The sequence below is a fragment of the Gobio gobio genome (genome assembly GCF_949357685.1).
Source record: "Gobio gobio genome assembly, chromosome: 18".
Taxonomy (NCBI): Eukaryota; Metazoa; Chordata; class Actinopteri; order Cypriniformes; family Gobionidae; genus Gobio; species Gobio gobio.
Genome location: NC_137111.1, coordinates 23,945,590 through 23,958,433, shown reverse-complemented (window position 1 = coordinate 23,958,433; position 12,844 = coordinate 23,945,590). Strand labels below are relative to the sequence as shown.

Sequence of the window (12,844 nt, the reverse complement as noted above, 5' to 3'; positions counted from 1 at the left end):
GCCCTGTCAGGGCATTGAGGGTTTATGTCACACGCTCCGCCGCCTTCAGGCGTTCTGAGCAGCTTTTTGTTTCGTTTGGTGGGCGCACTAAAGGTCTCGCCTCCTCGAAACAGACCCTGTCCAGGTGGATAGTGGACGCGATTGCAGCTGCATACGCTTCCAAACACCTGCAGTGCCCGCTAGGTGTCAGAGCACACTCCACCAGAGGCATGGCCTCTTCGTGGGCTTGGGCCAGAGGGATTTCCATCCACGATATCTGTATGGCGGCAGGCTGGGCCTCCCCGTCTACGTTCGTGAGATTTTACAATCTGGAAGTTCCTGCCTTACAGGCGAAAGTGTTATCAGTTCAATAGGGCTGTTGGTTCTGCCCAGTGGTTCTGCGCAGACATAGCTCACATACTGGTAGTAAGTTCGGTACTAGGCTCATTGTGAATTTGAAGGAGACCGGCGGTGCCGTTCCCTCATTTACGAGACGAGCTGTTGTGAGTTTGAAGGTGACCGGCGGTGCCGTTACCTCACTCATATAACAAGATATTGTGAACTTGAAGGCGACCGGCGTTGCCGCTCCCTCATTCATGAGACAAGGTGTGGTGAATTTGAAGGAGACCGGCAGGTGCCGTTCCCTCATTCATGGGACAGGGTGTTGTAACCACCCGTCGTAACCACCCGTCAGTTCGAATGAAGTGTCTGTATATGTGGTGGCCCGTTTTCCTTACCGGCCACCCTGCCCGAGCAGTGTTATGGTCCCCGGTTCCCTGGGATACATATGCTGTATGCGAGGCGCGCACGGCGTTGACAATATGTTCCCGTAGCGTAAGGAACTTACGCAATACGAGAGAACCTCTCGTAAGAGAACGATACTCGGTTACTTAACGTAACCTCGGTTCTCTCTAGAAGAGGGAACGAGTATTGCATTCCTTGCCGTGCGCCCCGCGGGCTTTTATGCTTCAGAACTACGAAAACCGAATATGCAGCCCGTGAGCCCTGCTTATATACACGTGGCCACGCCCCACCTGTAGGCAAATGAAGCCAGGTGGGCGCGAAGCGCCCTCATTGGTCGCCACGTCACGCGGGCTCACCGATAGGCTGCTGCAGTTGCCAGCAGAGCAGCCAATAGCACGCTGGAATAGCCTGCTATGGTCTGCCAGGCTGCCGCACTGCGTTGACAATGTTACAAAATTAAGGATAATTTTGGGTTTTTCAGAAATCTCGAAGAAAGAATACTTTCCCGTAGCGTAAGGAACTTACGCAATACTCGTTCCCTCTTCTAGAGAGAACCGAGGTTACGTTAAGTAACCAAGTATCGTTTTATGTATCCAGACATAATAAAAAAAAATCATCTGGTCCTTTGCAGGTCTTAAAATTAGGTAAATACAACCTCAGATGAACAACAACTCATGATATATTACACTTATTTAACAAAAATAAAGCCAAAATGGAGAAGTCATGTGTGGCAATCTAAGTATACCCTTTTTGCTTCCATAGGAATTAAGAGGTTAAGTAGTAGTCAGGCGCTGATAATCAAATGCTTTATGAAAGCGGAAGTTTTGGCAGTTTGCTGGTCTGGGGCATGTGTGTTAACAATGCCAAGAAAGGAAAGACATCAGCAATGATCTTAGAGGAGTATTTGTTGCTGCCATCATTCTTGAAAGGCTTACAAGGCCATTTCCAAACAAGTCCATCATTCTACTGTGAGGAAAATTATTCACAATTGGAAAATATTTGTGCAATGCTCAGAGAAATGGCAAAAACCCCAAGAACTATACATCAAATTCTATAGGCCTCAGTTAACTCTTTAACCGCCAGCATTTTTAAAAGAAAAGTTGCCAGCCACCGCCAGGGTTTTTGATCATTTTCACAAAAATTTGATGGCCCATAGAATATTTTGTTGTATGAATATCTGAGCATGCAATATATCAAAATAAAGCGCAGACCCTCTGCTTTAAAAAAAAAATCTAGCTTTATGCATTCCTTTTTTATCAACACTTAAATATGGGTTTCATAAAAAAAGCTACATTTTGAACAAAAAGCTGTGAAATTACATTTGTGAAAGACTACATCTAGATCAGATTCAGAGTGATGATGAAACACAGATGGACCAGATCGAGTCCATCAACACCCCTAATACTTGCACAGTCCTGGGTCAACATTTCATTCTGTAACATTAGGCAGTGTTGATTTATATGCTGTTTAATGTTGATGATCACCTTATTTTACATATGCATATGATTATATACGATCGCTTGTTTTTTGCGTCTTCCTCGCCTGTGTTTTGATCAGGAGATCTTGGGGTGCGTTCCGTTCGACCGTAAGTGGACTGCGAAGTGGACTTCACAGGGTATTCCGCCATCTTAAGTGAGATTCCAATCCAAAGGGAGCGAACATGTTCAGTCCGAAGGGCACTGCGAACGGCGCAGGGAAGAAGGGAACATCGATACATCACTTCACAGGAAGTAGAGAGTGAAAATCACCCAAATGTCTTTGCGCGTCGCGTGCATCACCTGTCTGAACTTGATGGTGCAGAGCCGTTGGTTGGAAGAGTTTTTAAACAGCTCTGCGATTGAGGAGTTTACATATGCATTTGAATATTCGTAGTTATTATACAAACTAGAGTATTTATGAATGGTTATGGCAATAACTGTTACATTTGTATATTATATTTTATGAATATGTAAACAAATTAAAAGTGTTGAGAAGCACCTGAGGGCTGTCATGTTTTATATTTTATCAAATTTACCTCAGGAATGTTTACTGTGCAGCTGCACTTGGGAAAGAAAGCGCACGAGATGAGACGCTACAAAGACCAGAATAGCCTACATAGTTAACCAAATCAAAGTATTTTCATATTGAATGACAGGTGCAGCTTCAGATCTGTTCATAGTCAATACAGGTTATAAGTAGGCCTAAACTAATAAAACTAATGGACAATGTTTTGATTATATGTTTTAGATAGCAAACTGTGTGTATTATAAATGTATTTGCTTATTATATGGTTTCAATTTGAAAGTAAAGTAAATTACAATATTAATTTATGTTAGGCTATATCATAATCTGCACCCGTTGTTGCCTTTCTTTGATGACGTTGCAGGGCGTTCCAAATGAGCGATTATTGTCAGCGAAGTCCACTTCAACTTATATACCGTGTCGAATGGAATGCACCCTTGGACTCATTCAGAAGATGCGTAGTAGCGCCCCCTAGCGTCTAACAGTGAAAACACGGAAACACAGTGTTTGGCAGGGAAGTGTTTTCTCACAAATAACGGAAAATTCTGTGTTTGGCAGGGAAAGAGTTATGGAACATGGGAGTTAAAGGAACATGTTAAAGTTCATGATGGTACAATTAGAAAAAGACTGAACAAGTATGGCATGTTTGGAAGGGTTGCCGAGAGAAAGCTTTTTCTCTTTTTAAAATAACGTGGCGGGATAGCTTAGGTTTACAAAGTTGCATCTAAACAAACCACAAGACTTCTGAAGCAATGTTCTTTGGACAGAAGAGACCAAAGTGCGGGCATTTGGCCAAGATGCACAGCGTCACGTTTGGCAAAAAACAAATACATCAGCACAAACACCTCATACCAACAGTCAAGCACGGTGGAGATGATTTGGGCTTATTTTTGGGTCAACCATGTACTCCTCTGTATGCCAAAGTACTCTAGAGCCAAATGTGAGTCCATCTGTCCGACAGATAAAGCTTGGCTGAAATTGGGCCATGCAACAGGACAATGATCCCAAGAACACCAGTAAATCTACACCTGAATGGCTGAAAAGGAAAAGAATCAAGGTGTTGCAATGACCCAGTCAAAGTCCAGACCTGATTGAAATGCTGTGGCGGGACCTTCAGAGAGCTGTGCATAAACAAAATACCCGCAAACCTCAATGAACTAAAGCAACGCGGTAAAGAAGAGAGGGAAAAATTTCCTCCAGAACGATGTGAGAGACTGATAAAGTCACATTGAAAACAATTACTTCTGCTACTAAAGGTGGTTTTACTAGCTACTGAATCATAGGCTGTACTTAGTATGTCACACATGGCTTCTCCCTTTTGACTTTATTTTTGTTAAATAAACTATGACACAGTGTAAAATGTCATGTGTTGTTGTGCATCTGAGGTTGTATTTACCTAATTTTAAGTCCTGCTAAGTACCAGATGATTTTTTTATAATGATATGTAAAACCATAGAATTCAAAAGGGTGTACTTTCTTTTTCACATGACTGTATTGTAATATACATATTTTTAGTTAAATTAATCAGCTCAGAAACATAAGGTTACTGTTTAAAATTTTATAATGTGATTTATTGTAAATAAAATGATGATCCTAAAACCTCAAATTACATTTTAGGATAGTTGAAATATATAAGTAGGTTCTTCTTGAAGGAAAAAAACGAAACAAAATTAGTGTAACACTTAAGCATTTAAGTTAAACGTTGAGAAATGTGGAAATAAAAAGCAAAGGTGCAAATACCCTGTTAAAATGTGTCATCTGTTTTAGTGATATGCACATTTCATCTCACAAGAAGTAATATTTGACTTAATTAGGTAATGTTGATTTACTGCTTGTGAATTTGGGAAATCCTGTGTTCGTCTAAAGCCACTGATCCCGATGGAAGTCTTTAAAATCCTCAGTAATCTCTTGGAAACGCAGCTCTGGTCATTTTTTGATCAATTTGAATAAAGCACTAATTTAAAACTGCTATTTTACGGGTCACCTGAAGAGCAAGGAAGCACCACAGACGAGCATTTGTTTGTAAACAGCAATTTCATCTGTTTCTCTGTATTTTGTTTACTGTGAAAAGGAGCCAAACGTGTGCTTGTTTTCCTATTATTCTGGATGGGGATTATTCTCAAGAGAGATAATAGGTTTATCGGTTTCTCACGCACATTCTTGACCCAAAGTTCAGGTCTGACGGCATCCAGCCAGCAGAAGATATCATTCAGTGATTCTGCCTGTCAGAAAGAGAGAGAGAGCTAGAAGACAGCAGAAGCATACAAACAGGGAATAGATGGGGCAGAGACTGACAGGATAGGGCTGGTGTGAGACTCCCTCACATCCAATGGATCCCCAAATTATTTGGTGTTGAAAGGCCCAGACAGGACGTCAGGAGACATGGAGAGTGCTGTGTCAGGCTGCTGAGCAGATAGAGAGGTGAAACAGACAGGGAAAACATCTCCTCAGCCATGTGTTAATTACGTCTCCTATCACCCTGGCGTCAGAGGGCCGAGATGAACCTTCAGGGTCAGTGCCGCCACTCACTGGGTAACAGATGAATCATTTCTACAAAACTGGTGCTGTTTGGTCACAGTTTTCCCATGTGTTCCTATATATATATATAAAAAGCAAATGTAAAATATTGATTGTTTTTTATTTTCAACTAAACTAACTAAACAAAAAAATTCTTCACCAAGGCTTTATTTGATAAGAAAGGCAGTAAAAACTGTAATATTGTGAAATATTACTACGATTTCAAATAACTGTTTTATAATGTAAATTATTCCTCTAATGGCAAAGTTTATTGTTATCAATATTTTATAGATTTTTTTGATGAAAATAATGTTCAAAAGAACAGTATTTATTTGAAATAAGAATATTTTGTAACCTTGTTAGGCCCCACTTTATACACTCAGCTAAAGGATTATTAGGAACACATGTTCAATTTCTCATTAATGCAATTATCTAATCAACCAATCACATGGCAGTTGCTTCAATGCATTTAGAGGTGTGGTCTTGGTCAAGACAATCTCCTGAACTCCAAACTGAATGTCAGAATGGGAAAGAAAGGTGATTTAAGCAATTTTGAGCATAGCATTGTTGTTGGTGCCAGACGGGCCGGTCTGAGTATTGCACAATCTGCTCAGTTACTGGGATTTTCACGCACAACCATTTCTAGGGTTTACAAAGAATGGTGTGAAAAGGGAAAAACATCCAGTATGCGGCAGTCCTGTGGGCAAAAATGCCTTGTTGATGCTAGAGGTCAGAGGAGAATGGGCCGACTGATTCAAGCTGATAGAAGAGCAACTTTGACTGAAATAACCACTCGTTACAACCGAGGTATGCAGAAAAGCATTTGTGAAGCCACAACACGCACAACCTTGAGGCGGATGGGCTACAACAGCAGAAGACCCCACTGGGTACCACTCATCTCCACTACAAATAGGAAAAAGAGGCTACAATTTGCACGAGCTCACCAAAATTGGACAGTTGAAGACTGGAAAAATGTTGCCTGGTCTGATGAGTCTCGATTTCTGTTGAGACATTCAGATGGTAGAGTCAGAATTTGGCGTAAACAGAATGAGAACATGGATCCATCATGCCTTGTTACCACTGTGCAGGCTGGTGGTGGTGGTGTAATGGTGTGGGGGATGTTTTCTTGGCACACTTTAGGCCCCTTAGTGCCAATTGGGCATTGTTTAAATTCCACGGCCTACCTGAGCATTGTTTCTGACCATGCCCATCCCTTTATGACCACCATGTACCCATCCTCTGATGGCTACTTCCAGCAGGATAATGCACCATGTCACAAAGCTCGAATCATTTCAAATTGGTTTCTTTAACATGACAATGAGTTCACTGTACTAAAATGGCCCCCACAGTCACCAGATCTTAACCCAATAGAGCATCTTTGGGATGTGGTGGAAGGGGAGCTTCGTGCCCTGGATGTGCATCCCACAAATCTCCATCAACTGCAAGATGCTATCCTATCAATATGGGGCAACATTTCTAAAGAATTCTAAAGACCTTGTTGAATCAATGCTACGTAGAATTAAGGCAGTTCTGAAGGCGAAAGGGGGTCAAACACAGTATTAGTATGGTGTTCCTAATAATCCTTTAGGTGAGTGTATTAGTACAATGTACTTTTTGTGTTCATATTGTATTGTAAAACACTTTTGCTGATATTGAGGTGGGATACGGGTAAAGTTAGGGAAAAGTTAGTGGTGAAGTTACGGGTAAAGTTAGTGGTGGTATGGGTAAGTTTAAGTGTAGGGTTAGGTGTAAGGGAAGTGTCAACAGTGTAATTATAAATGTAACTACAGAAATTAATTACAGATGTAATTACATGCTGCTAATTTAAAAAATGCAAGTACAATGTAAAAACATGTATGTACACAATAAGTGCATTTTATCAAATGATTAATTAAAATGTTAGTACATAGTAGTTAAAGGCCACCCATTATTGGGTCCCATTATAAATGTCTTTACTGTCACTGTCGCGCCATCATTACTATAAAGTAAATAAAAGTATTAGAATAAAAGTATTAATTATTAAAGTTTTTAATTAACTACATAAAGTACCGTATTTATATAATTAATATATATTTATATATTAATATAATGCAATGTTTTAGATTATAGCATCTTGACAGGATATTCTGTATTTTTATATTGTTATTTTGCATAAAATATACCAAATATATAATTTAAAACTGTATAGAATATTAGCATTATATTTAACATTATTCTCTAACAGATTATTTTTGAAAAAATAAAAAAGTGAACAATCAAGTGAACTCTTCTCACACAATCTTTAACACTTGAACACACTTTTCTGTTAGAATGTTTACAATCTGTCGGAAATGTACTTTAAATTCACCTTTTTAAAATTGAAAAGCACCCGTTTGATGACCCCTTCTCCTCCTCCTCCTCCTCCTCTCCTCCTCCAGCGATATTAAATATTAATCTCCTCCAGTCTATTTATTCTCAATCGATACGCTGTGTTAACACCATGACCAGAGCTCAGGCTCTGGTGGTTAATAAAGCAGTTAGTGGAATCATCTCTTACATTCTCTGGTCAATGTGTCATTACTTTCTCATCAAGATCGTGGTGTGACGACCTCGGCACCTGCCACAGATGGCAGAACAGTGTAAATGATTATGTTGATGCAACTTAATGGATCAGTAAATCTACAAGGAATTGGCAAGCACCCGTGATAAATATAGCTAATAAACCACATTTGGGGAAGTGAGATAGGTATGTACAAACAGTCATGTGGATTATAGGCCTATTGTAGCAATAGTGCTGGGAAAATAATTAAAAAGTGGGCGTTTATTTGGACGGGCGAGTTGTGAGATTGTTCAGTGTTGGATTTGTGTGCATTCTCAACAGACTGTTGTTTGTAGTAACTGCTGAAAGTGTGGAGAGAGTTGAGCAGCAAACAGCCATATGGTGATGTTTGCGTATGTGTTAAAGTGTGAGTACATATGCTAGTCTTTTTCTATGGCACAAATTCAAAGCTGAATCTTTCTTCTCGCTATCCACAGGTTTTCCCAATGAGCCGGCAGCAGAAATCGCCCTGAAAACTGTGCATGAGTGGATTGTGAGCAACCAAGATGAGGTAGGAGCCGCTGGAAGCGGGAAACTCTTCTTATTTCACAGGTCGTCGGCTACGAGCTTTAAGTTAGAGGAGAACACCTGGTTTGAAGGGCAGATTTTTTATCATAGGACATGCTCATGAAAAAGAGGAAGTGTTGGAACCGAGCTCCATAGTCCATTTCCCTGATGGAAAATCAATTAAAGCTCACAGCTCTTCCAGGAGCAAAATGTGAAGTGGCAACTGCTCTCTTCAAATGTCATGTTGGTCTCTCTCTGGCTGTTTGTACCTCTCGCATGTCACGTCCAGCTGTTTATCCACTGCTAAAGACTTGTTATGATTATGCTAGAATATGCAACTTTGAGCATGTTCAGCAAACCATCAATGACCTGCCTAGTCTTATATCTGAGAAACCAGGTCTAATCAAATAAGGCAACAAATTCTTTGTAAAAACCCAAACCCAGCTGCCTTGATCATCTGCGCAGCAACTTAACTTCACACACATTGAATTAGAAGGCATTTCAGCTTGAGTAACGTCTTTACATGGTCTGTTGACTTTTAAAATGGGTTTGTGTGCTGCAAACATCTATTCAGTGCAGGAAGATGGAGAATAAGTGTGAATAAAATAAGGCTAAATGAATTTTGGAAATCAATTAAGTCGTTAGAGTGCTGTTGAGAGAGTGAACGCATGAATGTGTAGTGATTTTGACAGGTGGATGTGCTAATTAAGTGTTCGACTTGACAGGTTTATTTGTGATTATTTACGTCATTGTCTGCGCATAATTGCTTCAGTTTGTTTAGACCAAACTGACTGTGCAAAGCATATTACATGATTTGTTTTGACAGTCATAAATGATACCCCCCTTAACTTCGCATTAACTGTAGTACAACTGCTGACCTACCAGCTAATCATCCTGATGTTTGAATGAGCAAGATCAATAACTCAATCACTCAGCAATCATAATCTGTAATGTTGTGCGTACTGTTGAGTTGTTCCACTTTGATGATGAAGCATTTGGTACTGTGACAGTGTTTTTCAACAGGGGGTCCGAGGAACCCTAGTGATACATGATATAAGGGATGCATGGAATTATTTGTATTTATTAGATTAGGCCAGGATCAGGCCTTAGTTCAGGCATTTAAGTAGCTTTTATAAACGTACCCTAGAAAAAAACATTATTGGTGTGAATCTTGAGACAAATCAATGGCACTGACATATTTTAAGATATTACCAGTTTTCTGTTATTTTCCTTATTTTATCAAATATGAAGTTAATACGCTTGGAGCACAGGACCATAGTAGCTAGTTTATAAAACGTCTTTAAACTGTGTTCTAAAATGTCTGTTGTACACTAACCTTAAAGTTGCAGTATGTTTGATAGTTAGTGGTTGAAATGGGTACTGCAGTCCACAATCAAACTCAGACTCGACACTCACGCGGGTTGCCAGTTTGAGGACACATAACACATAACATTGACAATGGAAGGCGAGGAGACTTACCCACTGTAAGTTGATGAGTTGATTTATCCGTGCTTTAATGAGCTTTCGTTCATAGAGATTTTTAGATGGATGCCGAGGCTTTTTGGGTCTGGTAGAATCTGCGATCTCTGACCCAGTTTGTTTGCTGGCTTCTATGGCTGTGTTTTCCTGGTTCGCTGTGTTTTCCGCCAACTGGCAACATGTGGTGTCGAAATACTATTGGGTAAATTAGCAACGTGCGTTATCGCACAGACCAAAACAAAAACAGACATTCCGACACGGAATACGCATTTCAAAGTAGAATAACTGGCTGTCGCATTGTTTTTCAGAGAAACAAGTATGTGAAATTAGCATGTTTCCTAAATATCTTCAAACATATTATGGTATTTGTATGCTTTAGTACAGTCAAAAACTTGCATACAGCACCTTTGAACTGTGTTCTAATTTGTCTGTTGTATTGCTGGTCTTCAATGATAATTGCATGTTATTTTAATGCATTTATACCGAGAATTGATATTATTGGTTTATGCCGATGTTTCTAAAGCATTTCCAAACTTTTGAAGGGTGCTGTAGGAAACTTTCCCTTTCAAGAAAATACCAGAGAATTGACAGTACTGACCAAGATATTGTTGAGCAAGTGGTCGGACAGTTAACAGAGATTTCATGTTTTTCTGTTTAATGGGACAAGTCAAACAACGCTACTAGTGAATCTTACTAAAAACTCATTAGCTAATTAAAATATTCTCTAATTAATTAAATCTTTCATACTTTCTTCAACATGTGAATGGACTTACTGATGCTTAGCCTCTTAAAAGCCTGTTAATTTTGAATTGTTTGTTTTTTCTTAAATTATGATTTTTTTTCTGTTAAAATATAAACACTAAAATATTCATGCTGAATGATGAACATGAATATAAATGATTTGTGTGAATACTTAAAAAATATTATTATTTACTTTAGCTGGACTTGGAGTGACTAGACCTTTTCACTCTGAATCTCCTTGCTTTCAGTCATGTAACGCTGACACTGACTTTGTTTATATACTGCCGTAATCCATCTGCTGACCTCATTAAGATGCTGCAGTTAGAAATTTGCCTTCTTAGCAGTATTTTCCTATTATCTTAATCCACGTAAGATCATATATAAACTGAATTAAATTTACTTCAGCCTGCTTGTGAAAATGTAGCAGCTGCTTTGCTCATGTAAGAAGCGACAGCTCTTCACGCTGAAGATTTTGAAGGAATCCTGGCTTTTTTATAAGTAAACTCAGGGTGCACAACAGCAATATGAACAAAGTGTCTCTGTAGCTTGTAAAGAGGAATATGAATAGAGTAGTTCTACGAGCGACCTGTAGTCACGCACTGAAAAAAGAAACAAACAAACAAATAAAACTTTGTAGGCTCAGCTCTCATTCTTCCAGGCTTCTTGGAATAGATTGCATAACAGATTTCTGGGCTGCTTTTATTGAATGGCTTTTACCTGCGGGAGCAGAGGGCAGTTTAATTTATTGTGATTGTTAGGCCAAAGCAAAGCCTCCAGGTTGATTGTGAACTGAGGGGAAGTGAGAATTAATTACAGAGTATTTAGCCGGAGAGGACAAAACACAGCAAGCTGTAAGAGGGATTTATTGTTGTGTTCTAATGGCGTGTCTTCACCTGAAGTGTTACTTGATCTTTTTTACTGACTTTTAACATTGCTTCCTTCTGGCTTCTGTTTGTTTTTTTCTTTCTTTATTTGTAAACATTGTAAAAGAAAAAGTAGATGCTGTGTTGTAATTTTGTTAATATGTAGTTAATAATGTAGTTAATTTGCTTCTGCATATATAGTTTTTTCCAAATATTTTCCAATTTGTTTCATTATACGACAAATGATGATAAAGGGCCCTATCATACACCTGGCGCAATGCGACGCAAGTGCTTTTTGCTAGTTTCAGCCCGACACAGTTATCATTTTCATATCCTGTGCAACGTTGTTTAAATAGCTAATGCATGCAATGTGCGTGCTGGTCTGAAAACAAGGTGTGTACACATGCATTGTTGGTACGTTGCTATTTTGAGGCAACTGAAATAGACTGCGAACTGACCAACTGAAACCTGGTCTAAAGTCAATGGCGCAATATTTTTTTGTTATTTAAAGGTGAACTATGTAGGATTTTTGCAGTAAAATATCCAGAAACCACTAGGCCAGTGTTATATATTTTGTTCAGTTGAGTACTTAGAATATCCCAAATGTTTTAAACTATTTGTAAATCGTGAGAAATTTGCTATTTTAACCAAGGAACCGGGACGTGTGAGCTATGCGTGTGAGGGAGTCGCCTGTCGATTGCGTCATATCTGTCACCCTCGGTCTCCGGTTTTATTCAGTGAAACACTTTACTCTCACTGCATTGTGAACAAGTGTCATAGCAGCCGCCGAGCGAACGTCATAACTTCCTTTTCAACACACTCAGATATATCTAATACGATAAACAGAGTTGGGTTACCTCAGACTCATGACTGGAAAAGAGGAAGTAGCGCCGGCAACCGTGTCATAATAAAAGTCCCGCCAGCGACTATGCCATAATAACAGTCCCGCTCTTCAATCGCTCCTGCGGCCTTGCTCAGCTCCACAACACTCGGTCCTGCTCTGCTTCAGACTACAGTAATGTTAATAATCGCATCCATGAACATGATTTCTGCCCGAGTCCTATCCTGACTGTTTTCCACCGGCTGTGAGGTGAAGACCACATGTCCCGAGATTCTGCGCTCAAACGTGCCGTCATCAAACTACGCCTTTGTTTTGAACAGGCGACCTCTAGTGGACGGAAAAGTTACATAGTGTAGCTTTAAAGAGCGCGTTAGTAATATAGGCGGGTCCACAACGCACGTACTCTCTGCTTATTACACATACAGGGACGTGCAGCAGCACCCAAACATCTTTAAGTATAAAAAATAAAAGGATTCTGGAGAAGCATTCAGTTTTTCCGCTTGCAAATTCTGCCATGTAAATAGTGAATCTGCCATGGCGCGAGCGCAACTGGCTTTTAAAGGGAATGGGAGATAAGACTCGAATTGGTTTATT

General features: G+C 39.7%; 1 protein-coding gene across 4 annotated transcripts in view; it reads left to right on the top strand.

Annotated features, from left to right (window-relative positions):
- Positions 1-12,844, top strand: part of macrod2 (mono-ADP ribosylhydrolase 2) — a 661,627-nt gene that overhangs the window by 505,193 nt on the left and 143,590 nt on the right. For all 4 annotated transcript variants that reach the window (XM_079842113.1, XM_079842112.1, XM_079842111.1 and 1 more), the window contains exon 8: positions 8,257-8,330. In XM_079842113.1, coding sequence (XP_079698239.1) covers positions 8,257-8,330 — 74 coding nt within the window. The remainder of the gene's footprint in view (positions 1-8,256; positions 8,331-12,844) is intronic.